Source organism: Motacilla alba, chromosome 5 (assembly GCF_015832195.1).
Source record: "Motacilla alba alba isolate MOTALB_02 chromosome 5, Motacilla_alba_V1.0_pri, whole genome shotgun sequence".
Taxonomy (NCBI): Eukaryota; Metazoa; Chordata; class Aves; order Passeriformes; family Motacillidae; genus Motacilla; species Motacilla alba.
In genome coordinates, this window is record NC_052020.1 from 10,469,456 (window position 1) to 10,485,187 (window position 15,732).

The window sequence follows — 15,732 nt, forward strand, 5'->3', positions numbered from 1 at the left end:
GCCCTCAAGCCTCTGCCTTTGGTTGTGTGAGTTCTGCAGGACTCTTGGAGAAGGGAATTTGGAAGCACAAGCTGTTATTCTGTGGTTTGACTTTTTTGTCCTAAGGACAAAATTGAATTTTTCTTTTCCTAAACAACCCTCTCCAAATCTTTGTCCCACTGTGTTTATGAGCTGAGCTTTACTCCAGCCAAGAAAATCTGCATACATTGTGGAAGAAAAAAGATTTGTCAAAACTTGTAATTAAAAAAAATTGCTTAAAAAACCAAAGTGTAAATTGTCATGTGGATATAGTGGCTCTCCGCAGTCACTTCTTTTTGGGGACATTATTGCTAGATAAGCAGTAGCTTTGGGAAGGTAATACAGGCTGTCTTACTGATAACACAAGCCATGTCCTCAGGGAAACATCATACATTCCAGCATATTTCAGGAAATTTCATAAATTTCAGCATATCTCACATGTGTCAGGCATGTCTGCTTCTCAGGATGGGACCTTTTTTTTTTCTAAAGGAAATATATTTTTGGTTTTCCCTGAAAGCACATGGCTTTGTCTCTTAGGTAAATTACACTGTCTTAAAAAAGCCCCGAGAGCATCCCATCATCTGATTCATGAGTCTTACCCTAAATCTAGTGGGGCTTTTTAAAACATTGAGATCTTCCTTTAAGTATCTTTCTGATGATGAATACTCTCTCACTGCCCTCTTTTAACCTCTTGACTCGTAGAATGGTTAAGGTATGAATGTATCCACTAGGAATCTTTTCATTTTCTTTGGAACTTGGCAGTGTGATTTTATTTTTTTCCCCCTGCTTGGAGTTACAAAGAGGTTTAGAAGTTAAGCCTGGATCAGAGACCAGAATTGAGTGCTGGATAGACAGAAGGCTGTGCAGAAGATGCACATAATGCTGTTTGAAGCCATTATTAAGCATTGCTGGGATTTGTGCTGAGAAGGGGAAATCCTTGCAAGTGGAGCTGTAATACAGTATATCTGAAATGTAGAAATGCATTCATAGTGTTATAGCAAGCTGAAAAACAGGCTGCACTAATCAAATAAAAGGTAGAAAAACTTGGAACTTGGCAATTTATGTGTTTATCACATGCTTTTTGAAAATCCCACCGGAAATTGTTACGTTTTAATGCAATTTTGAGATTTTTGGCATGTTGTTACAGTTCTCTCTTATTATTTTATTTTTTTAAGGAATCCAAAATGTACTCAGCTTATTCTGTGCCGTGCTTACAGAAAATAAGGTTCTCTTTCACTCAGCAAGTTTCCAAAGGCTCAGTGATGCCTGTAGGGCTCTGGAGTCTTTGATGTTTCCCCTCAAATACAGGTGAGTTAAGTTTAGATTCTTTGAACTCGTTAAATAATTTTATAACTCATTCTGTAACTTTTATTACAAACACAAATGTAATTAATTACAAAATCAAATTATTTATTATTTATTTTTTGTTTGTCCCAAACAAAAGGAGTTGTGCTATAATTGGTAAAATAAGCAGAGTTATCAATGATGCAAATCCTGGTGTGTACACATCATTAATGAAAATCTGGTTGCATTGTGGCAGTGGAAACAATTAAGGGAGAAATTCCACTTGCAAATGTAGGGTAGAAACACTACTCACAGCCCAGAAGGTTCTGTAGCTCAAAGATAGCAGCTCCATTGGTGTGTTTCAGTTTTAAGTCACTGACAAATGTCCACCAGAGAATGAATTTAAGTCAACAAATCCTCTCTTAAGTCAACTGATCCTCTCTAAAAAGCCACAGGTGGATCTAGAATTTTTAAATGGAAAACTTAATGTCAAGCAATTTGGTTTTTTTAGGAAGAAAACATCAAATTCTGACTCACCTGTTTCAAACTGTTTGCATTTTAATATCTTGTTTTATGTAAAATATTTCAGAGATTGGTTTCATTATAATACACAATAAGAAGGAAGAACTGGAAGTTGAGTTTTGGAATATGTTTCTTAATGTTTAACTAATAATGAATGTAAACTTTTAATAACTATAAATTAGGTGTAGAAATTCATTGATCAGTTTAGATCCAGCTCCTGATGTTGTTTTGATGAGCACACAGAGTTTTTTTTAATTGTCAAACCATGTAAACAATGCCTGAAATAGTGTTGTTTAGTTGTCATTTCAAGATGAAAACAAAATATTTCCTTTAGAGACTTCTTATAAAATGGTATTTCACAAAAGGCTGAAGTGTAGGTATATGGCCACAAACGAATCATGTTTTTAAAATGAATGTATTGTTTATAACTTTAGTGTCCCTGATTAACAGGAAGATTTATTTTTTTTTAAAGAAAGAAGTTGCCTTATGTGAAAGGACACTCAGAAGCTTTTATTCTCTTTGATTTATTCTTTTCACAGCTATCCCTATATCCCAATTCTTCCTGCCCAGCTGCTGGAGGTTCTCAGCTCCCCAACCCCTTTCATCATTGGGGTGCACTCTGTGTTTCGCAATGACATCCACGAGCTTGTGAGTATTGTTGCCCCTCCCAGCCCAGAGCCTGCCCTGTGCTCAGCTCAGAGCCCTCCTGGCTGCTTTGGAGGTGTTTCTGTGAATAATTCACATCTCTTCAAAATATTACTGTAAGAAAGCAAGACAGTCAGGAGAAGAAAAACCAGAAAATGCATAATTTTTTTTTTTGTAAATACTTTGAGACTGTAAAGTAGAGGGAAATTATTTGATTCTAGTGCAGGAGGAGGAGGAGTGGATCCATTTCTGGCTTTGTCATCTCTTTGTCCTGAGTTTGAGCAGTTCACTTAGGATTGTCAAGTGTATTTTCAATTGTTTTATTTTACCCTTTTAAAGTATGTTCTTGGAGGAACTGAACCAGGGTTCCAGAAGATGCTTAGGAACATGAAATTTTATTTCTAGTTGCCCTCACTGTGTTCCTTTGCAAACAGCTTATTAGATATCTCATGTCTCTGAACACAGACCTGGAACATCCAGAAACAAAAGTCACTTTTGAAAGTTTAGCCTAATTTCATTTTCTTTAGTTTAATTTCATTTTTCAGGGCTACATTCAGTAATAGGAAGTATTTGGAGTATTTCTTGTATCAAAAACGTTCTATACATTAAAGTTGGTACTGTTTTAATTTGTTTTTTTTTTAACTTATGTGCAGATCATTGTGCAGAAATTTGAACTGTTGTGTTTTTTAAAGCTATGCTCACTGTATGCACTTCTGTTTGTCCCTTACAGTTAGATGTAATCATAGCAGACCTGGATGGAGGAACAATTAAAATTCCTGAATGTATTCATCTGTCCCAGCTGCCAGAGCCACTGCTGCACCAGACTCAAATGGCACTTTCTCTGGTATGCTTAGATAAAATCCCCACTTTTCACCCTCTCACCTATTTGTAAAGAATGAAAAATTTCAATATTAAACTTTCAAGCACACTGGAAATGAGATTTAATAGAATGATTCATGCAGCAATCCTGTTCATAGAAGAATTAAGTCTCTGCAGTTCAAGTTAATATCATCAGTGATGGAAATCTAAAATGTCTTTTCACTGTTCAAGAGGTAGAGATTTTTCCTTTATAATGGTTTTTAATTATAGTATTTGAGCAGCATTATTACTCCTCAGTTCTGCTGCCTTTCTGTGTTTATAAATTCATTTCAACTGTACATTTTCTTGAAATTTAGCAAATAATAACCCTTTAAATTTTATTTGTGTGATGCTCCTGTTTCAGAATTTAGGAATGATGAATTCTACATTAGGAAACTGCCATAAAAAGCACTTCAGTTTGTCTTTTTGCTATCATTGTAATAAAATGGGAATCACCTTATTTGGAGGCTTCTGAGCAAATCTTGTGTTCAACAGAAAAATTTTTAGTCTGTTAATCTGTTTCAGCTGAATTGTCTCTAAAATCCCTAATGGTATTGATAGTTTTCATGGACTGTGGTAGGAGTTTTTGATAGATAACTCACATATAGATCCTGAAGCTGAGAACTTAATTCCATCTTTATTTCCATACAGTCTTCACAATTTACCTCAATTTATTACTTGAGGTACTCAGTGTCAGTGAATATTAATTTGAGAAAGAAAAAAAAAATCTTTTTCTCAGCAAAATGAAGGAAAAAAGGTTATGTTGTCAAAATTCTCTAGGTTTTGCATCCTGATTTGGAGACAGCAGATTATGCATTCCCTCCCCCACGAACAGCTTTATCACACTCAAAAATGCTGGTAAGATTTCTGTGTTATTTTCTCTGTCTGACTTTCATAAGTGGAAAACTGTTGAAATTTTAGACTAGTAGCTTCCTTTTAAGAATTTGTGTTTGCTTTTCCATATATTTATAACATTACTGGTGGAGCTAAGAAATGCGTTTTTCCCTCTAATAGCATTCTGACTGGTTAGAAGTTTTGTAAAATCCATAAGCCAGTTCAATTTAAGAGCACACATGGGGGCTTTTTTGTGTAGCTATGTGAATTATGTGAATATGTGAAACTCTTAGGTGGTACAATATATTTGTTGTACTTATTTCTGGCTCTAAGATAGAGACTTTTTGTTGCTGAAGATGGGGATTGTCATCCAGACTTCATCTAAACTAATGGAAGAATTCAGCTAAGATCTCAGTTTGAATAGAAAAGTTTCAAATTAATATAAATCTGTAGCAAAATAAGAATTTTGTGAAATTTGAAAGAAATTACCATGTTTTCAAGTAGTCAAAGAAGTCAGAGTACAAATGTACCTGTTAAAATCCTAGAGAGCAGCAGAAAATGAGCATATCTGTCAGTAAAGTGAGCCATACAAAATTTAAGTTACAAATAGAACAATATGGATCATGGTCCAGTGCAGAATAAACAAACATCTAGTAAGGTACTCCAATAATATATTCCAGCTTGATATCATTTTATATATTCCTTTTATCTTTAAACATAAATGACAGGCTGTAATTTACTTAATTTGGTTATGACTTAACTGATGAGCTGGTTATCTGATAGTAAATATTGTATGTAATATTTAAATTTGAGTTTGTAACATAAGACCATAAAACCTGAGGTAATAAAGGAATTTTTGGGACCTCAGGTTTTTTGAGATGGTTGCTGAGATGAAATAGTAGGGTGGCCCAGGATTTGATGTCAGTCTTTAGTGGCCTCTGGGCCAGGTGGAGATGTCACTGCCCTAGCTGTTCACATCATTTCCATTAATCTGGTGGTGTCTATGTAAGCACTCTCTTAAATAAATAATCCAGGACTTCAAAGCCCTGCTCTTTTAAACTTTTTCAAGTAACCCTGGCTTGCTTTGGTGGCAGAAAGAGTTGGCAAGTGAAGGTGTGAGTTGGCAGAGTCCCAGACAGGTGGCTGGGGAAACCTGGAGCAGTCTGGCAGAGCTGCAGCTGGAGGCTGGAGTGGGATGCTCCCAGCCTGGCTCCTCCAGCAGCAGCAGCAGTGCCACCCCGGGCTCCTGGTATTCCCTGCTGCCCCTGCCCGCTTTGAAGACACTGCTTGTGTAGTGCTTTGAAACCCTACTTATTTTAGGGAATGAATCCGGGCTAAAATAGCCTTTTTCCTTTATTTCACATCTTCTCTCATGGCAGCTCATTTGTGTGGTTGAGGACATGACCACCCCACAGCCCCCCTGGCTTTGCCCAGAGCCTGTGCTGCAGGCACAGCAAACACCAGCAGGGGTGAAGGGCGGCTGTGTACAGAATCTGCCATGGCCATCTGGGGACAGGGCAGGGCAACCTGGTAGCCTTTAAGATCCCTTCCACCCCCAACTATTCTGTGAGACAACCTCATCCCTCTGCTTCATGTCCTGCTTCATGTCCTGCACTGCTACACTCATGGAGCTGTGGGCATCTCTCACATAGATTCCTACAAAGTGTGCAGAAATTTACGATGTGAAGGTGCTTTGACAATTCAATTACTGCTTGCAGGACAAAGAAGTGCGAGCAATCTTCCTCAGGCTCTTTGCACAGCTCTTCCAAGGATACAGGTCGTGTCTTCAGCTGATCAGGATTCATGCTGAACCTGTCATCCACTTCCACAAGGTAAAGGAGGAGCACTTATGTGTATTTGTGGTGTTCCTTTGTGCCATGTTGTTCCCACAAGCCTGCCTTTTGGACAAGTGGTGAAGTTTAAAAATGTAAATAAAGTTATCTCCATGTGATAAGCACATCATTTTGGCATAGCACAGTATCACTGTGTTTTAGTGGGACTAATTGCAGGGACAGGACAGAAATGTACAACAAAGTTAACATTGAAATTTAATGCAAATAAACATTTGAGGAATCACTGTGGAATTTTGAAAACTTCTGTATGTAGTAACACATTGCTTGAAGGTACTAGTTTTCTCTTTTATTACCTGTGAGATTTAAAAAATGTGTGCATCAAATTCAATTTTTTAGGTTTAGAAAGATACTATGTATACTAAAAAATTTAGTTAGAAAGTACCACTTACTAGTATAAGCTGATAGGCTGGTAGAAATGTTTAACTAATATATAACAGTTGCTTGTAATTGCAAGTTTGATGCTGATTAAAAAAGGTGCATTTTTTTCTGTCTTTGTTGCAGGCAGCCTTCTTGGGCCAGCGAGGCTTAATTGAGAATGACTTTCTCACCAAAGTCCTCAATGGAATGGCATTTGCTGGCTTTGTGTCAGAGAGGGGTCCTCCCTTCAGAACCTGTGATCTTTTTGATGAGGTGAAAACTGTTTCTGTATTCCCAAGTACATTACAATTTTCTGTCACATTTCAGCATGGGAAAAACTACTGGGATACTTCTGAAACCCCAATGTTTATTATATCAAGTTTAGGCAAATCATCTCAACTCTTATTTTCTGCTAAGGAGATATTTCTAGCTTATTTCCATAAAGTTATGTCCCCTTATGTGTGTGAAGTTAAATAGTTGTATAAACTTTGGTAATGCTGTTCCTATTGTCAGATCTGTATCTTCATAATACATTGCATGTGCCAGTACAGAATTATTTTCAATAATTTAATTATATTCTCTAAAATGTTAACAAGCTCATAGAGAAACACTACATTAAATACATGCCCAACATTGTAAACTGAGACAAAAAAAATTCATTTTAAAAAGCAATGCTGTAGTTTTTACTGTTTGCTTTGTGTTGAATGTAGAGTAAAAATACAGTGTGAAAATTATTCTGTGTTGTAGTAGTAGTACCTGTGAGAAATTTGGATTGAGGTATAGAAATGTGAAAGGATTGGTTTAGGTACAAAGGACTTTCTGTCTGGTAACAAATGCTGCTCATGGAACTGAAAATGTCTCATGTTCCAGAGCAATGTGACCTCACACATTTTTCAGTGTTCAGCTTTCTTTCCTTGGTTTCAATTTAAGATTAACATTTCATAACTTAAATAGGAAATAATTGTTTTTAGTTGAATTATCAACATTTTTATTCTTTCTTCTTTTAAAAAAAGTTGGTGGCCTTTGAAGTTGAAAGAATTAAAGCTGAAGAGGGCAATCCACCAAAAATGATAAAGCATGTTAGAGAACTTGCAGAACAGCTCTTCAAAAATGTAAGTTGACTGTACCTGCTGCATCTGGGAGTTGAGCTGGTAACATTGAAAAGTCTGATTTCTCAGATTGATCCAGTGTCCAGAAAATGGAAGGGGCTGCTTGTGGCAGGCATCATCTACATTATGGCAAAAGACTTTGGAACTTTAAAGATCATTAAATTTGTACATGCAAAGGAAATTCAGTATGATACTATTGATTTATTAATGCTAATAATGATTTAGATGCAGCTACAACTACTTAACTATTTTAAGTGTGTATTCATATATGGTCTATAAACTGCTATTTTTCTCTGCTACAGCCTATCCATGCCAAATACATCTCTTTTCTTGCCTCATAACAGTTTTCCATGTGAAAATTATACATTTATAATGTGTATTATATAATATATATAGTACATATATATTATACAATGGGGCATAATGTGTACTTTCAGCAGTTCTTTCCTGACCCAGTCACCCTGGTTTGCATGCTCAGCAGGCATTACTTCATTTTTTACAGCCTGTTTCTTGTACAACTCCATTTCCAGTTTAATTTTTGCCTTCATATCATATTTATTTTACATAATGCTTTGATAAGGTCTCTTACCATTCCATTAACTGTTTCTGGGATGGGGATTTTTGTTTGTGAGTTTTTGATTTTTTGTTTGCTTTGAGGTTTGTGGGCTTTTTTGACATAGACTGGTCTCCATCCCCCTCACACTTCTGTGGTTATTCAGACTCCACAGAGCATTCATTATCTGTTACACCATCAGCTGACACCTTTGTCACCCTTTCTTTTCTACATCCCACTTCCTCAAAACTGTGGTTTACATCAACAGTTCTGAAAAAACACAACCACAAGAGCTACCAAATGCTGCTAAGTTCTGGGATTTCTTTTGTGTTCTGTGTGTCTTTTCTGATGATGAGATTTATTTATAATACCATTGTGACTGACTTGCTCCTTCACTGCCACTAAGTCAGTGACTTCACAGGAGCACACACTGATATTCACTAAATCTATGGCTTTGTGCATTGAGAAGTCAGATTTCTAGGAGCTGTGCATGCACCTGTCCTTGACTAAACACAGGTGATGAGTAACACTGCTTAAGCTGTGCCTAGAGCTGTCTGATTTTAAACAGACTGCTTGATGTATTTTGACATCTTGTTTCACAGTTTTAATAACCACAATATTGTAGCTGTGGCAGTTTAGATACAAGGGAGAGACAAGCTCTGTTGGGTAGAAATAATGTTTGCATGAGTCTTGCTGAGGGTGGACAGTCCGAGGCATTAGACCTTTGATTAGCCCAGTAGCACGTACATCTGACATGACATTTGTGATGTCCAAGATAAAGATAACTTTTCCTGCGTATTTCTTCTGAATCTCTCCTCTCGCTCAAATGAATTTTGGAGCAGTTACTCTCCTTTTCTGGAGTTTTCTGCCCTCTGTCTTCCGTTACACCCTCCTGAGTCTGTGTTCCCTTTCTCTTCCTTGTGTCCCCTGGCATCTGCTGCTCTCATACCCCAGGATTTTTGGCTTGTTCCATAAAATTTTCCTTTGCAGAGAATGCATGTGGCTAAGTAGCTGTTCTGTTTTGTCTGCTGTTTCTCAAGTTGATGCACTTGGTCTCCTTGTTGCCTTTTGCTCCTGTAAACAGCAGTATTAAGCTCCTGTTTACAAGTTTTCTTCCAAACGTATTATGCATTTACAAGAGAGCCCTCATTGATGGATGGCACTCTTTGGCAGTGGTACGTAGGCAGTAATGAGTAACAGCGTAGAGTCAAACTGGACAGCAGCAAATTCCGATGTGATTAATGGTAACCCCAGAATAAATGAATGAAGACATGAAAATACCCCATTTTGTTTGATTACTGCATCCCTGGAAATGTGGGCTGCGATCCTATGCATGGTGGTAGATAGTCTCTCTAATGAAGAGCTTGACTGTCACACCGATTTATATTCAAGTCCTTAATATTCATTAATTTGCATAAAACCAGCCTAAGTGAAGCAGGGATTTTCTTTTGCACTCGTTTTGAATTTTGCACATTGACAAAAATAATTTTATAAAAGCCTTTAAGAAAGTTGAAAATAGTAAAGTCAATGAGTCAAGGGCGATATGAATATGAAACGTTTTATTGATCATCTGCATTAGAGATTTGACTTCTTAATCTTTCGGGTGTGGGAGACTCTCCAAACCGCAGCGAAATTCGATGAGGCAGATGCAGGATTGATGTGGAGTGTGACCTTTTGCTCTTGGCCTGCAGGAGAACCCCAATCCCCACATGGCGTTCCAGAAGGTTCCGCGGCCCACGGAGGGCTCGCACCTGCGCGTGCACATCCTGCCCTTCCCGCGCATCAACGAGGGCCGCGTGCAGGAGCTGCTCCAGGAGGGGCTGGCCAGGAGCCAGGGCGCCCCTCCTGCCACCCGTGGGGACAAGAAGTGCGTGGTCCCAGCAGGTCCCCCTGTGGGTATGTTCATTTGTGCCCTGTCCTGCCTGGTTCTCACGGGTGATTAGTATTTCTGCAGTGTGTTGCTCCCAGTTTTGTGTTTTCAGTGATCGTGGCAAACTCTGGTGCGTAGACTCAGTGGTTGCCTTTGCAATTTTGAAAGGCCTTTTTCTTCTGCCTTTACTAAGGCAGATATTATATTATCTGCCTTCTTCTTTACTGAGAAGTCAAGCATCAAGCAGAGAGTGAGGGGTGTAACTGCTAATAAGTGGATTTGATCTGAATTAGATTTTGAGTTGAACAACTAAACTACATACTGAGTTGAACAATTAAACTAGATATTGAGTTGAACACTTAAACTAGATATTGTACTCAGCCAGGCCTGTTAAATACCACCATAGGTCACTTGTAGCACTGGCTGAACCAAGCCTTGAACCGTTTGAGTTCCTCCTTTGATACCCAGTGAAAGGCATGTAAATTACTGGAAAAAGGCAAAGAGCAAAGCTAGCATCTGTCTCAAAAGAAATATACCTATATTTAAGCATAAAGAGCAGATGTGGACATTGTAGGCCTGTCCTTTTAATTTTAATGCCAGAAAGTTTTATTACTCATAGTCATCGATGTGAATGGTGGCATAAACCAGTATGGTTAGTCAACTTGCACGTGAAGGGCTTGCAAAACTTCTGAAGGATGGGCTAAGAATTCAAATCTATCTTTAAAAATTACATATCTAACCACAAGACTTCATTGAATTCTTCTCTACTGCTTTTCTTCAAATAAGGTATGGCACTTGCATAGGCAGGCTCGCCTGACTAGGCAGCAGCTCTTCAGAAATTAATTTGGGAACTTTAATGACTGTAGGGCAAACATGACCCAACTATATCAAGCTACTGCAAAAAAGCCAAACATCTTAGTAGGATGTATAAACAGGAGTGCAGTCAGTGAACCCCATGGAGGAATCTTTTCATTGTGCTCAGTAAGACCTCAGCTGGATGTTTGTGTCCGTGTTTGGACTCTGGAAGACTGTCTCCATTTTTGGTTCTGTTGGAGGGAGTCCATAAGAAAGCAACGGGAATGACCAGTGGTCCAGAGAATGTGACCTACAAGGAAAGATGGGGAGTTGTTTAGACTGAAAACTTGGAGACTGAGGGGACACATAATAGCAGGCTTCAATTATACAAGAGACTGAGAAAAAGAAGGGGAATAATCTGGAATGATAAGAAATAATGGGTTTAATTGCAGCACAAAAATAGAGTTATTTGTCAGCAAGACATGGTAAAATGAGGATGGTGAGGCAGTTGAGTGGATTTCTTGTGCAGCCATGGAGTCTCTCTTATCACAGAACATTGGGAACATATTAGACAAACATGAGAAATAACATAAATAGAGTTGATCCTGTCTAGGGACAGCAGGGTGAACTAGATGGCCTCTTGAGGCCCTGCCCAGGCCTGTTTCTCTTCGGGTTTATGCAAGAAGAGGATGAACTTTCTTTACCTGCCTTTGCTGTTGACTGTATCATTGACTCTGGTACTTACAGAAAATTTAAAGGATATGTGGTTGTATTCTGTTGTCTTTCTTCAAAAGGCTAGTTGCAGGAGAAGGGATTTTTAAAAATATCTTAATTTCTGTGTCAAAGTAGGGGGTTTGCTGGTTTTTTTCTGAGGAACAGTTTTCACTCCCTGCTGAACTCTGTCTCAGAATCCTTGGATATAAGTAGCTCATTATTATCTACTAGAAAGGTGTATCTGAATTTGTATACTATTTATTTGATATTATAGAGAAAAAGAGAATGTTAGTTCTTGCTTTCTGAATTTTGTTGAAAAATCAGGGCAAAACAGTGCATTAGAAAATAAGATCTCAACAGTTTGGAATCAAGGTAAGAGAACAGGTTTGTCAGGTTTTATTCCATGTTGCAGAATTCGTGTCATGGCCATCTAAAAATAGTTATCTACTGCTCCAAAACAGGCAAGGCTATGTAACTCACTGCAGAGCACACACATTTATTATTAATTTGTGTTTATTTATGTATTTCATCAGTATGTTAGAGGTTATAATCTCTTTGTGCCTGTATGAGACAGTGAGAACAAACAGTTAAGAGAATCAACTAATCCAGTTGAAATTCAGATCACTCCCCTTTTTAGATGGAATAGGAAAACCAGAGATTTGGGATCTTGTGTTCCCATCTGCCTACAAATGGTATTTGCTTAACAGAATAAAAGGGAGGACGCAGTAATTGTTTTTTTAAAGAAATTTGTGGTATTCCTTGTGGTTCTTGCAGACATTTCACAGATGTATATTCTTCTTTTTCTTTGTTAGTTTCCATAATGGAAAAAGGAAGCACAGTTTTCAACAGTGCTCAGAGGCTGGAAGTTGTTAGAAACTGCATCGCATTCATTTTTGAAAACAAATTTCTGGAGACTGAAAAGGTAATAAAATGAAATTTTAATTCTGCCAAATTACACTCTGTTCTGTTAGTGAGCAAATGGAGACTGGCCTAATCACAAAGCACATTCTGAAGTCTTGTTACAAATGCTAAGGATTATTTTGGCCATTTAAATGAATGAACTAAGCAATAAAAATCATCATCTGAGTACAATATTGTGTGTAATATGAGGCTAATGGATTTGAAAACCTGTTTCTAATCCTATGTGGGTGAGTTGTAAACCTTTTTTGCAAAATTTATTACTGTTATAAGTAGCATTGTCCACATAACTTTCTTTTTTAAAGAGGTGGGTGTATATTGGTCTAGCAGCATTAATTAGAATGAATGCAAACAAAAGGCATACATATCTGTTTTGGTGTTTAGCAGCCAATGCTCTTTGGAAATTTTCTGTTCAGTTAATTTTGCAGGTTTTAAAAACCAGTAATTTCATAGAACTCAGAGATGAATATAGATATTTGGCATGTCTGCCTTCACTGGAATGTGCTAGTGAGTTGTTATCCTTGACATTCTTATTTTCTCTTCATTAAGAAGTTGCCAGGTTTTGTCGATTCTGTCCATAGAGTTTTCTGTTATTGATTGTAGAACAGTCACTCAAACTTACAGTCAAATCTAATTCTACACATGAAAATGACTGTAGAATTATTTTAAGAAATTTTTTGATTTCTCAGGGAAGTATCACCTGTATATCTCTGACGCTGTGCAGGTCAAGATAGAAAATGAGCTTTGCTTTATTTATGAGTTATGGTGTCAAAATGCACATGGGCAAAGTCCTAATCAAGTGTGTAACTCTTTAAAAGAGTTTTCATCCAAGTAGAGCACAGTAGTTTTTAGCCTCATCCAACTTCCAGGCACTTGGGCAAATTCAGTGGGTTTTTTGTTCCTCTATGTGGTAAATTTTTCCTTAGCAAATAGGCTGCCTTTTTTTTTTACTTACCTGTTACCTCCAGCCTAAAGGGGCACAGCTGATAATCACTGTTGCAGCATTTGCTGCATCTTTAAGACTTTGATATAAATATTCTGGTGGCCCTGGTTTAGGATAAACTGCATGACAGTCTAGTGGCCTCACTGCTATGAGAGCTATGCCGCTTCTAAACCCATTTGTCATTCATTGCTTATCCCAAAATGTGCTGCTCAGCCTTGATAGGAAAACTCCAGTCTTGGCCTGCCTGTGCAGAAGAAAGCACTTGCTTTCATCCACAATAATCCATTTCTGATTTCACATCCAGCCTGTCCACATTAAAGGATTTCTATTTACAGATGTAGGTGAGAAATGCTGTTTAATGCATTTGGAAAAAACAAACAAACAAACAAAAAAAACAACCAGGAAAAATTTAGTACTTGGTAGCTCAGGCTAGATCACCCATTATGTGAGAGTTTGATAGTCAAGCTAATGGATAATTTCCAGAGTTGTTTTTTACTGTCACCTGCAGTTTCTTAATAAAAAAATGAATGCTATCCAGTATGAGTAGTGCCATTGAATTTCATTTCCACAAAGTGAGGTGTTGTTCTCTGCAGACCCTGCCTGCAGCTCTGAGAGCCCTGAAGGGCAAGGCAGCTCGGCACTGCCTGACGCAGGAGCTGGGCCAGCACGTCAAGGACAACCGAGCCATCCTGGACCACCAGCAGTTTGACTACATTGTCAGAATGATGAACTGTGCTTTGCAGGTACAGTATGGCAAGGCTTTGGCCTTGATTGTTTTTCTCTTCTTTAGGATTAGGATAAGCAAAGTTGCTTAGAGGGTTGTGGAGAAGCAAAATAATTAAAGTACTCGACCGTGTCCTGTGGTGATGCAGCAGATACTACTTGATGGTGGATTGAAGATATTTGGTTGTTGAAAGAATAAAACACTCAGGACTGTACAGATCTGCCTGATATAACAAGCAGAAAGAAAACTGTTCCCATTATTAATAATTTAGATACCATTTCGTTTTGGTAGGTACTGAAATAATTTAACTTAATGGCTTGAAGTGCTTTTTTTTTAAATGAGTGGGTCTTGGCTTCTCCAGGTCAGTTTCAATCCAGAGTTCCTAAAATGTATATCAATCACTGCTCGCTTAAAAATCCCAGAAGTTTGTCTTCCTTGTTTAAACAGAGTTTAAGAAAGCATACTTTCTGCTTCTGTGGCTCATGGTGGCAGTTCTGCTTGTCACAGTTTGTCAGAAACTCACTGTAAGGGTTTGCAGTTCCTCTCCAAAGTTAATTCTACTGAAAAATTATTATGTGCTGAGTAAGCATCAACATATGGTGGCAGCTACCTATGAAAGCAAAACATGTGGGTGACTTCTTTTGACTTTCATTTCAATATTTGGTCTGTTTTACCTTCACTTGTTCTCAATTCATCATCTGAAATATTTTATAGACTTACATGTTTTCTTACATGTCTCTTGTCTGAGAATGTAGTGGTATTTTTATTAATTTGTAATGTGATCACATTTGGTTATAATTTTTCTTTTGTTGACCCTGCCTAAGTTATTGTATCAAATTAGGGACTTGATGGAAGCCTTAGTATTTTAATCCCACTCTCCTCTAATCTAAAACCCACTGAATTATTCTGCAACAATTTATAAAAGCTCGACCAACATTTTTGAAAAGGTGAGTGCTAAATGCCACTTTCACTGAAGTGTAGAAATAAATTAACATTGACTGAGTAAATGCTACCTTAGGTCACCATCAAATGCAAGTTTTGTTGTCTGTTGCATTTCTTGTTTGTTCACAGTAAGGTATTTTTCTACTGTTGTGAAAGAAGTTCATCTTTGTCTGAGCAGTGGTCTTAAAAGCAAAACTACTGCAGTCAGCAGATGAAAACTGAAGTTGACCAGCTAAAATTACACAGCACGTAGAATCTGCTTTTTGGCACAATTCTTCACCTTTTCCAAGCCTTAAATTTAGCCTTAGAGCTGGAAGAAAAATTGAATTTATCTGTGAAACTCTATTTCTCTGTCCAAAATCGTGACTAATGGAATATTGCACCTGCTGTGGATTCCAGAGTTAGTCATTTTCTTTCAAACCAGAAAGCAAGATTGTCTAGATGTGTCACAGGTTTTGCTTCTATTTTTTTAATCATTCCTTGGTTAAAAAAACATCCAGATGTTTTTAGGCAGTAGGAACAAAATACAAACCCCCTTTTTTCTGTATCTTAGAAAAATGATAGCAAAATAAAATGAAATTTGCTTTTCTGAGGAAAGAAATAGTGACGTCACCTTTTAATAAAATAATTGAAGCCAATTTTGCTCTGGAAGAAAAGCTTTTTTTCCCATCCTGGTGATTTGAAGGCCCAAGAAGGAGCTCAAGTTCAAGGAAATGAATGTGCCTGAAGAATTACTGAAATTAAAATAGGCTGGTTTTCTTCAATAAAAATCAGGCTTATTTTTTCTTGAATA

General features: G+C 37.6%; 1 protein-coding gene across 6 annotated transcripts in view; it reads left to right on the plus strand.

Moving 5' to 3' along the window:
* The window catches only part of SBF2 (SET binding factor 2), a 236,072-nt gene that overhangs the window by 134,830 nt on the left and 85,510 nt on the right, over window positions 1-15,732 (plus strand). For all 6 annotated transcript variants that reach the window (XM_038139505.1, XM_038139508.1, XM_038139510.1 and 3 more), the window contains exons 7-16: window positions 1,194-1,326; window positions 2,364-2,472; window positions 3,200-3,313; window positions 4,108-4,185; window positions 5,880-5,993; window positions 6,516-6,644; window positions 7,385-7,483; window positions 9,725-9,929; window positions 12,225-12,334; window positions 13,867-14,016. In XM_038139505.1, the coding sequence (XP_037995433.1) occupies window positions 1,194-1,326; window positions 2,364-2,472; window positions 3,200-3,313; window positions 4,108-4,185; window positions 5,880-5,993; window positions 6,516-6,644; window positions 7,385-7,483; window positions 9,725-9,929; window positions 12,225-12,334; window positions 13,867-14,016 (1,241 nt within the window). The remainder of the gene's footprint in view (window positions 1-1,193; window positions 1,327-2,363; window positions 2,473-3,199; window positions 3,314-4,107; window positions 4,186-5,879; window positions 5,994-6,515; window positions 6,645-7,384; window positions 7,484-9,724; window positions 9,930-12,224; window positions 12,335-13,866; window positions 14,017-15,732) is intronic.